At 40.9% G+C, this 17,497-nt stretch overlaps 2 protein-coding genes across 3 annotated transcripts in view; both read left to right on the plus strand.

The window, feature by feature from the left end:
- Positions 1-17,497, plus strand: part of LOC120571114 (major histocompatibility complex class I-related gene protein-like) — an 81,481-nt gene that overhangs the window by 14,999 nt on the left and 48,985 nt on the right. Inside the window, exons 5-7 of one of the 2 annotated variants that reach the window (XM_039819802.1) lie at positions 1,085-1,144; positions 1,308-1,358; positions 1,703-3,369. The exons of the other annotated variant lie outside the window; for it this stretch is intronic. Coding sequence (XP_039675736.1) covers positions 1,085-1,144; positions 1,308-1,358; positions 1,703-1,755 — 164 coding nt within the window. The 3' untranslated portion in view covers positions 1,756-3,369. Of the gene's footprint in view, positions 1-1,084; positions 1,145-1,307; positions 1,359-1,702; positions 3,370-17,497 lie in introns of those variants that run through there. 2 annotated transcript variants of the gene reach the window in all.
- LOC120571111 (H-2 class I histocompatibility antigen, Q10 alpha chain-like) overlaps positions 13,855-17,497 on the plus strand; it is a 29,577-nt gene continuing 25,934 nt past the window's right edge. Inside the window, exon 1 of the mRNA XM_039819798.1 lies at positions 13,855-13,991. Within this exon, the coding sequence (XP_039675732.1) occupies positions 13,937-13,991 (55 nt within the window). The 5' untranslated portion in view covers positions 13,855-13,936. The remainder of the gene's footprint in view (positions 13,992-17,497) is intronic.

Below are 17,497 nucleotides of genomic sequence, written 5' to 3' on the forward strand. Positions count from 1 at the left end.
TCCACACCCAGAGCCTTGAGGGATCTCATCAATCCCCGGGGCTTTGCCACTGTGGAGTGTTTGACTACATCAGTGACTTCTGCCTAGGAAATTGACAACAATCCCTCATCATCCTCCAGCTCTGCCTCTAACATAGAGGGCGTATTAGTCGGATTCAGGAATTCCTCAAAGTGCTCCTTCCACCGCCCTATTACCTCTTCAGTTGAGGTCAACAGTGTGCCATCCTTACTGTACACAGCTTGGATGGTTCCCCGCTTCCCCCTCCCGAGATTGACAGCTCCACCCCTCTCTTCACCCGAGTGTCCAAGACATACGGCCTCAGATCAGATGAAACGATTATAAAATCGATCATTGACCTTTGGCCTAGGGTGCTCTGGTACCACGTACACTTATGAGCATCCCTATGTTCGAACATGGTGTTTGTTATAGACAATCCATGACTAGCACAGAAGTCCAACAACAAACAACCACTCTAGTCCCCCAGCAGAACAATGGAGTCCCCCACTGGAGCCCCATGCAGGACTCCACTCAAGGTCTCCAAGAAGGCCGAATACTCCGAACTCTTGTTTGGTGCATATGCACAAACAACTGTCAGAGTTTTCCCCTCCACAACCCGCAGGCGTAGGGAGACGACCCTCTCGTCCACCGGGGGCTTGTGAGTATCCCCACACCCGCCCGGTGCCTCACACCCTGGGAAACTCCGGAGAAGAAAAGAGTCCAACCCCTATCCAGGAGTATGGTTCCTGAACCGAGACGGTTGTGCGTAGAGGTAAGCCCCACCAGATCTAACCGGTAGCGCTCCACCTCCCACACCAGTTCTGGCTCCTTCCCCCACAGAGAGGTGACGTTCCACTTCCCCAGAGCCAGTGTCTGCTGCCCGGGTCTGGTTCGTCGAGGCCCCTGACCTTCACTGCCACCCATGTGACCCAGGCAGGGTCGTAGCACAAAATTCTGTTTGATTCTGTGAGTAACTTGATGACAGATCAAGATGAAACTTGGATGTTGTCGGATGTGTGCGCTCCCTGCAGGCCACTGTCTCTGTAACACCACTGTTTAACTACACACACTTTGCTTTTCTTCACAGGGTCAAGTACATCTGGCAACAGCAGTTCAGATCAACCGCTTGATGCTGTTACTCCCTCCGGTAAGAGCTTTATTTAAAGTTATGAATTTTACTCCTGTGTGTTTTTGTGCTAATGATAAAAAGTCTTCTCAAACCGTGTGTGTGTTTGTGTGTGTGTGTGTGTGTGTGTGTGTGTGTGTGTGTGTGTGTGTGTGTGTGTGTGTGTGTGTGTGTGTGTGTGTAGGCAATAACGGCGGTAACAATGGCCCAGTCGTGTACCAACCTGTCCCCCAGGGTGAGTGTTTTCCTCTCTTTTCCATAAATCTGACAGCTGATGGCCAATGCTTCTTTCAGACAGTCACCCAGCCTCTTGGCTTCCCGGATGCTTGCAGGGGACGGGACCTACTTTAGGACAGGAGCTACTTTAGGTCCACATAATGTAAAATGATGACATAGTGTGTGAGTTATATAAAATCTATGTTGTGAGAAAACTAACATTTACAGACATTTTGTATCTCATTTAATCTTAGTTAAAAAGATCTTTAACTTCTTGCACACACACATACACACACACACACACCTGTCTGAGGTTTACACGCACACACACACACACACTCACTCTCTCTCTCACTGTCTCAGGTATGGTTTCAAAACACTCGGGCCAAACTGAGACGCTCCCTCACCGCCGATGACTCTCAGGTCAACTCGTCCTCCCCTCCCCAGAGAGGCGTAACCGTGGCGACTGGCTCCCCATCCCCATCCTGCTCCCCGTCCGACCAATCACAGCCCTTCTCTTCTAACTTCTTGATACTCATTTTTTAAAAATACACAAAGAGACCTTTCTACAGCCTATACCGTCTATTAAATCTGATTAATCAGTCCTTAAGACAATCCATTGTGCCATCAGAATGTAAGATGGCCGTGGTCACACCCATTTTTAAATCAGGTAAAAGATCAGATATGGCCAATTATCAGCCAATCAGTATTTTCAGAATTCAGAATTGTGTTGCTGCTGTCTTTCTCCATCATGCCTGCAGCCTGCAGCAGCAGGAAGTCGCGAAGCCGAGTGAAGTGAAAATAAATGAATAAATGGCGGCATGCGAAAATTAACGCGTTATGCCCGGCCCTTAATCGCTTTGCGATTAACGCGTTAATTCTGACAGCCCTAATAACTACTCTTAAAAACATTTAATCTCTATTTAAGAAAGCCATAAACACTTTTGATTAAAAGGCCTTGTCATTTTACCATTGCGATATCTTAGAGAGACATACATTTTTAAGCTTTGACTATTTCAAACATTTCAAGTATGCTTGTTTGGTATATAAAGTCTTACATAATCTTGTAATATTGCACAGTAATGAAATTGCACAGAATTATCAGTGTTATCAAAAGTATTAAATATTAAATATTGCACAGTAGGTGGGTAGAAGAAAGTCCGGGGGTTGTGGGTAAGATTGTGAAGTCAGTTCATGTGAGAGTTCAAAGTGGTTATGGCTTTTGGGTAGCCTGGGAAAACCATGACGAACTTCAAGCAAATTTGAGATTTGCTCTGCAAGTCAGTCTGGCCAAGAGCCCATTCAAGTCCATTTCCAGTTTTTCCAAATCGAGGCACCAATCACCACTGTTGAGGCCAGCTTTACACTATGACGGCGAGCAGCTTTTTGTTTACGTTCAACATGACGGTGCGGCTGTCGGTGCTACGTCACCCAGATCATTGTTCTGATTGGTTGAAGGACTATCCAATTGCGCCCAGAGGCATTTGAGCGGCGTCCATTGTTGACGCCCCTTTGGAAATGGGCTGTGAATGAAGCTTGCCCAGACCCACTCTCAGTTACAACCTAGAAGGGTCTGGTGTCAACCAGGCTATATTTTGGGAAGAAACTGTTCTTTAACCTGTTAACCAGTCCTTGTTCTGATGCAGCTGTAGCACCTCCCAGAGGGCAGCAGGTCAAACAGATCAAAGCCAATGAGCTGTCCTTGGTGATGATTTCTGCTCTACTGAAGCAGCGGGAGGTGTAGATGTCCATCAGGGACATCTACTTTTAATTTTTACTTTGGTTGCAGTATAGAGTATAGAGGAATGCAGTATAGAGGTGGATGAATAATGTCTTTGTCATCATGTATTTTTGTTTTGTTTGTTTTGTCAATGTATATGTCACCATTATGTGTACCTTTTTAATATATATCCATGTCAGTCCTATGTCACCTGCCTAGGGACTGCAGATGTCATTTTTACTAATTCTGGCATATTTACATCGTGGTTTTTTTATACAGCAATGTTCATAAATATGCATGGTCCCTATCAAATGAACCAATAAAATAAATAAAAAATAAAATAATGTGTGTTAATCTGTTGGCAATGAAAAGAGAGAGTTGTAATACAAAACTCAACAGATTTTGGGATTGGATGTTTTGATTCAGTGTCATCGGACTAGTGGTGCAAAGTAAGTACAAGTTTAAGGTACTTCATACTGTACTTGTACATCTCTGTGGTAAATATTGTACTTGTTACTGCATTATATTCATCTCACAGCTTTAGTTGCTTTACAAATTCAGATTTTTGCTTTGAAAGCATACGAAAAACTTAAAATACGTTTTTACTGATGGTTGGACAGAACAAAACATTGTGAAGATGTCACTTTGGACTCTGGGTAAAAGTATAAAGAAAGTGACTTGAAAAGATTCAAGTAGGTATCCCACAGAGGAAGACATACAGAAGAGAGCAGCAGCAGCTGGTTTGCGGGCAGCGGATAAAACTGAGTTTTCAAAGCAAGAGAAGAATCTGGTTCCGTGAACGTGTATTTCTTCGCAGTGTGTGACATGCAGGTCTGCATGCACAGCAAACCACCAAGTTTTCAAACTAAAACAGGGGCAGCAGCCTTTCCAACAGTCTCTGTTTTAGGTGTTCAGAAACGCCGGAGTAGTGGGGACGCACGGTACAGTACATTCACTAGCAATCATGACCTTCAAATCCAGACAGAAAATTAGTTTGAAAAAAGGCGCAAAGTTACAAAATGTAGGCTGTGTCACAGCAGTGTTTGATGTTGCTAGTTTTAGTATAACCATTACTTTTTGTGTTTTAATTAAAAATGAAAACCCTTCAAATATTATCTCACTTTGCCTTTTCTTTGTTTCCAGTTCCTCCGAAGGTGCACCTGTTTACAAGGAACACCAAAGTTGAAGCAAACATCCTTTTGACTTGCCTTACCAAAAGATATCACCATGAACATGAAAAGGAACGGCCGTATTCTAACTCCAGCTGACGGAGTTGTGTCCTCCGGCGTTTGACCTTCCAGAGACGAGACAGCGTGGAGATTTTACAGAGTGACTTGTCTAGGTACACCTGTGAAGTGATTCATCAGGCATCCAAAGTACACGTTTGGGGTAAGAAACTGTATTATTTTTGTCATTTGCGTGCGTGCGCGCGTGTGGCGGACCAATCACAGCCCTTCTCTTCTAACGGTACAGATCCACTTGTCCGTGCAACGCTTCTGTCGCGTCACGCTCCACTCTATTCCTATGGGTGACGTCAAGCGACTTCAACGAGCACGCAAAGCATTCCGGGAAGGCGGCGCTACATTTGAGAAAATGTAGCGCGTCAAAAAGCTGGCCTGATGCCCAGCTTTATGCAAATGAATCAGTTGAACGCGACGACTATCCAGTAGAAGTAGAGCACAGAGGACTGCTCTGATCACTTCTCCCTCCAAATTTCAAAATTCGACAACATTCCCCGCTGGACCCGCCCATAGCTGTAATTGACGAACGTACAAATGAGGGGAGGCGTCGCAACACCATGCGACAGTCGTGTCGCAAAAGTGGATCTGTACCGTAACACCAGCAGCATCGACCAGCTGCAGCTCGCTCTGCTCACCGCCCCGCTCAGCCCCCCGCCGGCGAGTCCGGCCGCCAGCCAGTCGCTTCAGTTGCAAAACCCCACCTTCTTCCTGGACTACGATTCCCAGAGTGCACCAGGGTGTGTCTCCTCTCTGGAGGCCTTCGAGGACTTCGGAGAGGCAGGAGGAGGAGCAGGAGTTGTCTCAGGACACTTTACAGATAGAGTAGGTCTAGACCACACTCTATAATTTACAGAGATCCAACAATAAGCAGCACTTTCTACCGTCCAAAATCACCAATTAAGGCTTCTAAAACAAATATAGTTTAAAAAAAAAAAAGCTGGCAGGGTTTTGGTTCCAAAAAGCAGCTGAGAGCATGTTTTGTTGCTATGACAACAGCTACTGCTACAGTATCCTAGCTAGAGCGCTATGTGGAGCAGTGTTAACGTTAGATAAAACAAAGTGGTGGAGCGAGCTAGAGAAAGAACAGAGAGAGAGAGAGCGTTAGATAAAACAAAGTGAGTTTCCTGAACATGAAGCACACGGTCAAATCATAAAACTCGATGTGCTCTGACTCCGTTTTGTCTTGTTGTTATGGAAATGACAGGTCAGGCTACTCCGCTTGTCATTGGTCAGCTGTCAAAAAAAGCTGACTGACTACAAGCTTGGAAAAAGAGGGGAGGGGTATTCAGTTGGTTTCAATCTGCAACCTCGCTGCAAGATACCACTAAATACTACATACTGCTCCTTCTGAGGTCGAGCGCGTCGTATAAACGACGCCAAACGGCACTTATGATTCATAACTTAATAACTTTATAATAATTACTAGTAGAAACATACAGTCTTTTGGAGCTAAAAGCTAACAGTCGCCCTGTTCAGCGGATGTCTTTGGTGTGTTCCTAGCCCTTACAGAAGTTTTTTCGGGGTCTTTGTGCAATTAATCCATACTGTTACATTCAAGATTGACACACTGTATGTAAGAAATGTAAATAGTTTGTCCTTTATATGAGTTATAATGTTCATTAGGGCATAAGTGCTGAAAGTGCGAAGGAACCTATTGTTTTTCATCAGATAATTTTTTCGAGTTCTTCTTCGCATTTTTGAGGGGGTTAAGAATGCACGAAAACTCGCAAAAATTTGCACACGTCACAACTGGTGAAAATTGCAAAGATTCAAAATAATTACTCATATGCACCACTAGGTGGCGCTATTGCAGAAAAAACCCGCGTTTGGCCCTATAACTCCCAAGCCGTACATTGCACATTCAAAAACCATATATCTTCGTATTCCCTGGATCCAGCTGAATCTCCTGATATAGGCCACGCCCATTTCCGCCTAGACTTTTATAAAAGTAGTTTTTTTTTTTTTTTTTTTTTTTTTTTTTTTTTTTTTTGTTTTTTTTATTTTTTTTTATAAAATTTTGCTGGTAGTTTTTTTTTTGGGTTGTGAAACTTGGCTGTACAAAAAAATTTTTTTTTTTTAAAAAAATTTTTTTTTTTTTTTTTTTTTTTTTTTTATTTTTGTTTTTTTTGAAACTTGGCTGGTAGCATCTCCAGAAGGACCTAACAAAACATTATCCAAAGAATTTTTATAGGCTAAAAATTGCACATATTACGCACAAACAAATGTGTATAGCTAAGTATGAAAACACCAACTTTGCCATATCTCGACCAAAATAATTGCTATCAACGCAAAACTTAAGATTCTTGTTTGCCATGACCCTCTGGAGGTGCCCCACACATTTTACAAACATTGGCCACTAGGGGGCGCTACAAGTACATAAAGTTTATACCTCATGAACTGCTCATCCGATTTTTATAAAATTTGATGGGTACCATCTAGGGCCACTCATGAGGCCACCCCTACAGTAATGTACTGACTGGTCAAAGTGGGCATGGCCTATGGGACCCTAATTGGTTTTAGTCCTTGGGCACATTTTTGACGGCCTCAGTATATACGCGTATATTTGCGAGGCTGTACAGCGATTTGGCCCATACCTGTAAGCGGGCTCCATAGCGTCCCCTAATGCGTGGAAGGCCTTAACTTGAACATAGTTGCTCCAATCTTCACAAGATTTAATAGCTATATTGCTCTAATCATTGCGGACATATTTCCCATTTACCTTCATTAGCTCCGCCCAACCGGAAGGCAGCCATTTTTAATTATGCATTTTTCATGTGTTTTACATTCTTTCGAACTCGACCTAGGCCGTAATTTCAATCTTCTTGAATCTTTGCAGGTAGTATCTGTTGACCCTCATGGCAAAAAGTTATCCAAAGAATTTTGATAGATATAATTTTGCCCCTCATTGCCAGTTTATCATCTTTGCCAAACTTGGCAGCAATGGGCCATTAGATGGCGCTGTTTTAATTTTTTTAATTAATCAGCAAAATATTGATATATGGGAAACATACTCTGTCTAACTACTCCTGGGGCGTGAGTCCGATCGGCACAAAAACTTGCATATAAACTCGGAGGACCCTCTTGACAAAAGTTATCAAAAGAATTTTGATAGCTAAAACAATGCATAAATTATACCAACTTCCTATAGGTGGGTGTGGAAACAGGAATGGTTGTATCTTGCCAACGGCTATTCCGATGGACACAAAACTTTAAACAGTAGTTCCTCATGTTCCAGTGAGGCTGTGTGCCAAATATGGTGTCAATTGGCCTTTATATGGCTCTGTTTTCATTTTTTAAATTAATTAGCAAATTTGCTTTGAGCAAAACCTACTTTTTTTAACTCCTCCTAGAGCATGAGTTCAATCTGCACAAAAATGTACACGTAGACTCGGTGCACCCTCTTGACAAAAAGTTATCAAAAGAATTTTGATAGCTAACACAATGCGGAAGTTACAGAGGACCAACTTCCTGTAGGGGGCTGTCAAAACAGGAAGTTGCGTTTCTTACCAACATTTATTCTGATTGCCACCAAACATGACACAGATGTTCCGCATAGGGGCTTGAGCATCCATTCCAAATTTATAGTGAATCGGCCATTAGATGGCGCTGTTAGAATTTTCTTTTATTAATTTGCCACATCGCAATATATGGGAAACCTACTTTGTCTAACTCCTCATGGGCGGTTAGTCCAATCTGCACGAAAACTTGCATATAGACTCGGAGGACCCTCGTGACTAAAAGTTATCAAAAGAATTTTGATAGCTAACACAATGCACAAGTTATGGAGGACCAAGTTCCTGTAGGTGGGTGTGGAAACAGGAACGGTTGTATCTTGGCAAAAGTTATTCCGATTTACATTAAACTTAGAATGTGTGGTCTACGTGTGATGTTGCGTCTGCCAGTACCCCCCGGGGCAAGGGGCAAGGGCCCGTCATCAGCTATAATTATGTTTATTTTTGCACTGGATGACCCCAAATATACAGAACTGTTTTAGACAACACAAATGCTTGTGTGTCATTGCTGTGTGTGTGATATCAATAAATATGATTAAATATTATTATTTGATTATTGCGATAAGTGATTGTCAAAAGTGACTGTACTTTTTTTGGAAAAAATTTAGATATTTTGTCCACTGTATAAGACATTATACATTTATAATGTTGCTTTTTTTCACTGTTTGACTCCCAAGACATAGGAGAAATGTTTTGACGGAGATTGGCTTAGCTTTCATTGCTGAGTGTGTGATATCAATAATTATTTGTGAGATTCATGTTCCGTTTTATTTATTTATTTGTCTTTATGGTCCCACCTTTTTTAACATTCAAGTGAACTCACTGCAGCACAAATATTCTAATAGCCCAATTTGTCCTGAAAGAAAATGATGTTTATAGATTGACTGACTGTGGACAACAGGGTTGATGTTTACAAGCTTTTTTAGAAAATAAAACTATGGGATTAGTTTCGTGACTTTAATTCCAAGCAAAACTTCTCAAGTATCAAACAAAAAACACTAACTCAAGCAAAAAAATTGTCACCTCAAAGGTAAAACTTAAAACGTGCAAACAAAACATTTGTGTAGTTGTAAACTATTGGTCTTTTATTTGTTTGATATTATGTCCTTTTGTTTACAGTTCCCTCTGCTTCTTTCTCAATGATCAGTCTTTTGCTCTCTCCATCACGTTTGCAGTCATGCTCCCAGCTTTCTCCTTTGCGCTCCCTGAGTTTTTGCTTGCGATTCTGACACAAACATCTCGCATGGGCGGGTCTTACAGGGGTGCGTCCCCATTGGCTAATGAGTGTTAAGGGAAAGTTTGAGTGACAGCTCAGCCTCAGTGCAGGTAAACTAACTTTACAGACTCAGAGTCTGGTCTGGAGGACACAAAAGCCACTCCACAGCGGATTACTACAAGATTAATAAAGTGGAAGTATTGATCATATATATATATATTATCTGTGATCTACGTTGCAAGTGTGGTTACTAGACATTTGTTGTTTCGTTGTGTTAAGTTACTAGCTAGCTAGTAAAGCTGTTTAAGTTAGCATTTAACGTTAGCTATACTGCTAACGTTATCTAAAACTTGTAGCCACCGGCTACCTTACTGAGCTAATTTACCATGGGAATCATGTATTCTTCGTGAGGCCTTACTCAATGGAGCTGTATTAATTATCGTCTTCTCTCTGTAGAGACCTGCAGGACCCGAGCAGAGCTACGATGCTCTCCCAGGTAACCTTAGGTTAGTAATATAGCTATATTATGGTCTATTAGGAAAAATTATTATCCAGCTAACTACTAATTGTTGTGGTTGCTATTTGCCTGATAATACACAATGCTAGGGTATTGGTTAAGTTGTACAATGTAGAAGCTGTGAATATAATGTATTATAGTATGTGTCGAACTCTATATATAATATATTACAATTTTTTTGCTTGAGTTAGTGTTTTTTGTTTGATACTTGAGAAGTTTTGCTTGGAATTAAAGTCACAAAACTAATCCCATATAAAACCAGACGGACTATGAGTTGTCAAACAACATAGGGCTCTCAGCGTTTGCCTCAAAGGAAGAAGTGAGAGACTTCTTCTTTAGTGACTGCATGCACAGAAAGACAACATTTTTTAAAGCTTCTCAATCTCTGCAAACGTGAATGTAAATGTGAAAGTATTTCTGTAAAATCCAAAGTCTAAGAGTCTAATTATATATATATATATACACACTACTGGTCAAAAGTTTTAGAACACCCCAATTTTTCCAGGTTTTTATTGAAATTCATGCAGTTCAATGTCTTATTGTACTCTGAAATCAGCTCAATGGGGTTTAAGTCTGGTGACTGTGCTGGCCACTCCATGTTTTTAAGCTTACCATCTTGTTCTTTTTTTCCTAAGGTAGTTCTGGCATAGCTTGGACTTATGTTTTGGGTCATTATCTTGCTGTAGGATAAACCCCTGACCAACTAGGTGCATACCAGAGGGTACGGCATGGCGCTGCAAAATGCTGTGGTAGCCGTTTTGGTTCAGGGTGCCTTTCACTCTGTACAACTCACCGACCGTGGATCCAGCAGAACAGCCCCAGACCATCATGCGTCCTCCTCCATGTTTGACAGTTGATGTCACACACTGAGGAACCATCCTTTCACCTACTTGACGGCATACAAAAATCCTGCGTGATGAACCAAAGATTTAAAATTTTGATTAATCAGTCCATAGCACCTTCTTCGTCTTCAGTAGTCCATTGACGATGTTTCTTGGCCCAGGCAAGCCTCTTTTTCTTATTGTGACGTCTTAGCAATGACTTTCTTGCTGCAACTCGACCTATTAAACCTGCAGCTCGAAGTCTTCTCTTTACAGTTGAAACTGAGACTTGCTTATTACGACCACTATTAAGCTGTGCTTGAAGCTGTTGTCCGTCTATCACGCAAACTGTTGACTCTCAAACTTGTCTTCTGATTCTGTGTTGGCTTTGGGTCTGCAAGAGCTCTTCCTGTCAGAGTTTCCCCCAGTTCCCCAAGTGCCTTTTGATGGTGAAGAATACTGTACTCACTGACACCTTGACTTTCTTTGCAATTTCTCTGTAGGAAAGACCAACATTCTTAAGTGTTATGATGGTCTATCTCTCTTCTATGGTTAATTGCCTTTTTCCCGCCATTTTTATAGCAACACACTACTTTCTGCAGTACAATACTGTTCAAATAATGCTCACGAGGGTACGGTACCACAGTGTGTTCCAACAATACTTTTATACAAACAGAGGGGGTTGTAAGTAATCCAAACAAGTGGGAACACCTGTGGGAATTGATAGCACCAACTTTCAAAGCTTGATCAACCTCCATTGCTGCAGAACAGATTTACATTGTTTACCCATGTCTTGTTCCCTAAAAAAGGCCTTTTTGTAAAATACTGAAATATACATTATTTTTCAGTTTTGGGTAACCTTACTTTTTTTTTTTTAACCTCAGGCCGTTCACCACTTACCTTTGTACCATTTCAAGCTATTCATTGGACTTGAACTGCTAAAATTTCAATAAAAAACATTGGGGTGTTCTAAAACTTTTGACCGGTAGTGTGTATATATATATAATTTAGTAAGTTGAAACTGTCTTATATTTCTGTTTCTATAAGTCCCATAACATAGGTAGAAACTGTCTGATATTTCTGTTTCTATAAGTCCCATAACATAGGTAGACACTGTCTGATGTTTCTGTGTCTATAAGTCCCATAACATAGGTAGACACTGTCTGATGTTTCTGTGTCTATAAGTCCCATAACATAGGTAGGGTTGCTGCGTTGATATGCCGGTCCAGTCAGAGAAACTGAGTGGAAATATAACCAAGTTGAAGTTATTTTAAAACCCTAAAAGTTTGGGGACTTTTGAGAAAACACCACACAGTTCCTGTTCTCAACTTAAGTAGAAGATGAGATCAGACATTATAGCGCGTTCCATTTATCTCGGAAACCGAAGCTGGGAATGACATCACACCCGAGTTGAATGCGTTTCATTTACAAGTAGGATTTTCATTGTTTTCATTAGCTTTAGCCAGGCTAGCAATTGTTAGCATATAAACATCATAGCAACATGTCCACAGATAGAGGATGGACAACACTGTGTGTACAACTGATTTAGTCAGACACAAATAAGACAGAAGTGCTTAATTACTACAGCTTTCAGTACTGTTAATCCAAGGTTTATCCATGTTGGATCTTTAGCTCAGAGTACTCTGGGTACTCGGAGGTTGTTCGTGTTCCTAGCTCGGAAATCTGAGGGCATCGTGGGCATGTTTCCCAACTTTTGAGCAAGGAAAATCCGACTTCTGAGTACAAGTGGAACGCACTATTATTCTGTGCACTAAATCATTTCAGTATTTAGGAAGATGAGGGTGAATATCCGCAGCTGCCTATTGGCCTTTGTTCTGGGCTGTAACCATTGACCTATATAAAATGGACCAACAGTTCCCGTTGCTCTGGACGGAGACCAGTGAAGGATGTTAGAAGCACTTTTCCGGTGCTGGCTGAGCGTTACTAAGCAGCCTCCAACTGAGCTCGAAGACGTAGATGTGACGTGAGCAACCTGTCTGAAAGTTGTAAGTCTTCTGGTAGCTGTGCCAAGAGAAATCTCAATCATTGCCAATCTTACAGAGACGGAGAGTGTAGGTATATGTAAGGAGATTTTTATTTTATTACATTTTGATAGCGCTTTATCATAGACACTCAAAGCGCTTTTGGGGTGAGGGGGGGTGGGGACTGCTCTCTAACACCACTAATGTGTAGCACCCACCTGGGCGCTCACCACACATCAGCTAGTTAGGGAGGGGGAGAAACATAGGCACAGGCTAATTATTGATCACTAACATGCTAGTTAACATTAGTAATTAAACCTAAACAGCTAATGTAAGTCCAAACTGCCTGCGAGCTTCTCCTGTACTATACGGTAATTCCTCTACTGTGCGACAGTAAGTCTCGTGGTTATGATACAATCGTAAGCCTATTTTTATAAAAGCGTCTGCTACGGGGCCATAACGTGAGCTACAAGGTAATGGAGCCTTTAATACATTGTTGTGTTTCATAGAAATAAACAACGGACAAATAGAGTCTTTAAACGCTTCAGATGTAAAGTTATTCGCTGTCAAAGTGGCGCCAAAATGAATGGGAGTCAATGGGATGCTAACGGGAGGTGATGGCTTGTTAGCATCAAAATGGCGCCATAGGAGCTACGCGTTCAGAGGAGACGCTTACCCCCCTTGGCTGTAACCTGGATAAAACATTTGGGGCTGGAGCCCCAGTAGAGACCCCCTCACTCCGCGATAGGTTGCCACACAAGGGATGTTTTTGAAGAAATATACATTCAAATGTTTCAATTAATATAACAAAACAAAAAGTCTCATTAACGGAAGGCAAAGCTGAAACTTAAAACTGAATATTAATGCGCTATTCATTTACTGTCAGTGGAAAAACAAACATGCAATACAATACAATACAGTTGTGTGTTTTTGGTGTAAGATGATCACATAGTCACACTAAAGAGACCCATGAAAAACCCACACAGTTCCTGTTCTCAACTTAAATAGAAGATGAGATCAGATGTTTATCTGTGCTCTGAATCATTTCAGTCAGTAGAAAGATGAGGGTGAATATCTGTAGCTGCCTGTTGGCCTTTGTTCTGGGCTGTAACGTCACTGCAGGTAAGAACTTCAATATTGTAAATAATAACAATAATCATTTATCAATAATCATTTATAAAGTACATGCAGTCTGCACTACGAGAACTTGACGCTTGTGTCAGTGGTGTCTGTTATTGTTAACTATAAATTGAGGTACCTGTGTGTGTGTGTGTGTGTGTGTCCGTTGTCTTTCAAATAAAGTTAATGCTTCTCAATCTCTGCAAACGTGAATGTAAATGTGAAAGTATTTCAGTCAAATCCAAAGTCTAAGAGTAATTATTTATATATATATATATATATATATATATATATATATATATATATTATATATATTATATATATATATATATATATATATACAGTCGACATAAAAAACAGGAAGCAGCAGACAGTTGGTTTTGCGGGCTGACACAGAGCACAAAAACATGGTCCAACCGGCGGATAAAACATAGTTTTCAAAGCGAGAGAAGAGTCTGGTTCCGTGAAAATGTATTTCTTCGCAGTGTTTGTCCTTTTGGGGACAGGACTGGCGGTAAACGGCGGTAAGTTGAGAGTTTTTCAACAGGTTCGTGTGAGTGGCGGTCAAAAGTAAAAGTAAAAAAAAGACAAAGTTGTGACGTCTTTAAAATTCGAATTTCTGTTCATTATTTTGATAATAATTTGATTTGATGAATCATTTTTGACAATAATTGATAATAGAACGTCTAAAAACGTAGGAAACAAAAAAGAAAAGTGACAAAAACTTGTGACAAAAACTTGTGTCGAGTGTCGAAAAAGACGACCAAAACGTTGGAATTCTTTTTACATTTTGACCCAGAAAAACAAAAAGTTGCATCATGGTCGACGGGGAGACAACACACAATGGTTAAACAACAAATAAAATCTATTTGGTTTATAAAAACCTGTAGGCCTACAGTGTTGGTATAAAACATGAAGGAGATATCTGACTCAGTTAAAAGTATAATATGCTGTTGAAGTTAAAGTAAAGCTATATTGATTATGTTTACTCGTTAATCGTTTCTTATTGATATTTCAAATGGTGAAAAGTCTTAGTTTCCTGAAACCCCAAAAGACTCTAAAGTTATTTAAATTGTTTGTTTTGTTGAACTGGTCAGTCCAAAACCTAAAAAGATGCTTGTTTTGTGCGATAGATTACAGACTCTGACACGGAGCCCAAAAACACGGTCCAACCGGCAGATAAAACTAAGTTTTCAAAGCAAGAGAAGAGTCTGGTTCTGTGAAAATGTATTTCTTTGCAGTGTTTTGTCCACCTGTAACTTTAATGTATCAGTGGGAAGCTTCACCACAGTTTTCTAACGAGCTGTGTTCATACTGGAGGCAAAACAGGAAGTCGGACAGGAAGAGATAAACATCTGTGCAGCAACTCACACCTTACTTGTGCTTAATGCATGTAGCCATGCCACAAAGCATCTTTTTGGGTTTCAAGTCGTTCCTGTTTTACTACAGTTGCGTGCAATGAGTTCTGTTTGTTTGTGTGTGTGTGTGTGTGTGTGTGTGTGTGTGTGTGTGTGTGTGTTTGTGTGTGTGTTCTTGTTTAACTATATTCGCGGGGTCCAAAAACGGGGAGTCCAGCATACCGTGCTGGGGCCAGACAGCTTTGTGGGGCCAAAATGCTGGACCCCAAGTTTAAAGGGCTGTTTGAGGGTTAAGACTTGGTTTTAGGATTAGGGTTAGAATTAGGTTATGGTTAGGGTGAGGGTAAGGGTTAAGGTTAGGCATTTAGTTGTGATGGTTAAGGTTAGGGTAAGGGTTAAGGTTAGGCATTTAGTTGTGATGGTTAAGGTTAGGGTAAGGGTTAAGGTTAGGCATTTAGTTGTGATGGTTAAGGTTAGGGTAAGGGTTAAGGTTAGGCATTTAGTTGTGATGGTTAAGGTTAAGGTAGGGGGCTAGGGAATGCATTATGTCAATAACGGGTCCCCACAAAGATAGTGAAACGCACTTTTCGATTCGGCATCAGTTAGGTTAGGGACATTTCAGTTACAATACCAATTTTACTAATGGATACAAAAGAGATGTTAATGTTTAGATTAAGTGGCGAAGAAAACTCCCGCACACTGTCTAACTTGCAAAAATATATAAAGTTTAAAAAGTAGGCAACTACCTACTATTAAGCATTATAGTTTTGCGAGTTAGACAGTGTGCGAGAGTTTCTTCGCATCTTTTGACCTGATTCTCCCCCTCCGACACACCTGTCTCACGTTGTAGATGTGCAAAGTATTTTTCTGTAATGTTTAGATTAAAGGTGCACTATGAGTTCCTGCATGGTTTCAGCGCAATTTCATTTTTGTCTCAAATCGTAGGCAACTCTCCTTGATCCACTCGCTGCCTGCCCCCTGAATACACTGTGAAAAAGCCCGGTCTCGGGAGACAACACAGGGCAGACTTAGAATTAGACTTAGAAAACTTGAATGTCCCCGAGAGGCAATTTGTTGTACAGTACAGACATATTGACACATAATCCACAACACAAACATTGAACCAGACATCTACAGCATTATTTAACTAACACATAACATACACACATCAATAAATAGAATACAGTAAAAAATGTGTATGTTGCACAACGTCATGAATAAATAAAACTACTGCATATTACTTAACATACATTCCTTCAGTCAAACCCCTCCCTACATGTTATTTAATTGGGTTATTGCCATAGGAATTAATGAGTTTTTTGCTCGGTTGGTTCTAACGGTAGGGTATCTACTACAGTTAGGTCCGTGAATATTTGGACATGGACACAATTTACATAATTTTGGCCCTGTGCGCTAACACAATGGATTTGAAATGAAATCATCAAGATTAAATTGTATTGCAGACTTTCACCTTTAATTTGAGGGTATTTACATCAAAATTGGAGTAAGGGTTTAGGAATTACACACATTTTCATACATAGTCCCCTTATTTCAAGGGACCAAAAGTAATTGGACAAATAAATATAATCATCAATAAAATGTTCATTCTTAATACTTTGTTGATAATCCTTTGCAGGCGATGACAGCCTGAAGTCTGGAACCCATAGACATCACTAAACGTTGGGTTTCCTTCTTTGCGATGCTTTGCTAGGGCTTGACTGCAGCTGTCTTCAGCTGTTGTTTGTTTGCAGGTCTTTGTGCCTTAAGTTTTTTCTTAAGCAAGTGGAATGCATGCTCGATCGGACTGAGATCAGGTAATTGACTCGGCCGTTGTAGAATATTTCACTTCATTGCCTTGAAAAACGCATGGGTTGCTTTTGCAGTATGTTTTGGGTCATTGTCCATCTGTACAGTGAAGTGCCATCCAATCAACTTTGTTGAATTTGGCTGAATATGGACAGACAGAATCTTCCTATAGACTTCAGAATTCATGTGGCTGATTCCATCTTCTGTCATATCATCAATAAACACTAGTAACCCAGTGCCACTGGAAGCCATGCATGCCCATGCCATTACACTGCCTCCACCTTGTTTTATAGATGATGTGGTGTGCTTCGAATCAAGAGCCATCCCAAGCCTTCTCCATACTTTTCTCTTCCCATCATCCTGGTACAGGTTGATCTTAGTTTTATCAGTCCAAAGAATGCTGTTCCAGAACTGGGCTGGCTTTTTTAGATGTCTTCTGGCAAACTCTAATCTGGCTTTTCTATTCTTGAGGCTTATCATTGGTTTGCACCTTGTGGTGAACCCTCTGTATTTGCTCTCGTGAAGTCTTCACGTAATGGTAGACTTGGATTATGATACGCCTACTTCCTGGAGAGTCTTCTTCACTTCACTAGATGTTGTGAAGGGGTTCTTCTTTACCATGGAAAGGATCCTGCGATCATCAACCACTGTTGTCTTCTGTGGACATCCAGGCCTTTTTGTATTGCTGAGCTCAGGGGTGTGTTCCTTTTTTCTCAGAATGTACCAAACTGTTGATTTGGCCACTCCTAATGTTTCTGCCATCTCTCTGATGGATTTTTCCTTTTTCTGCAGCCTAAGGATGCCTGCTTTACTTGCATTGTGAGCTCCTTTGACCGCATGTTGTGGATTCGCAGCAACGGCTTCTA

Source organism: Perca fluviatilis, chromosome 13, assembly GCF_010015445.1.
Source record: "Perca fluviatilis chromosome 13, GENO_Pfluv_1.0, whole genome shotgun sequence".
Taxonomy (NCBI): domain Eukaryota; kingdom Metazoa; phylum Chordata; class Actinopteri; order Perciformes; family Percidae; genus Perca; species Perca fluviatilis.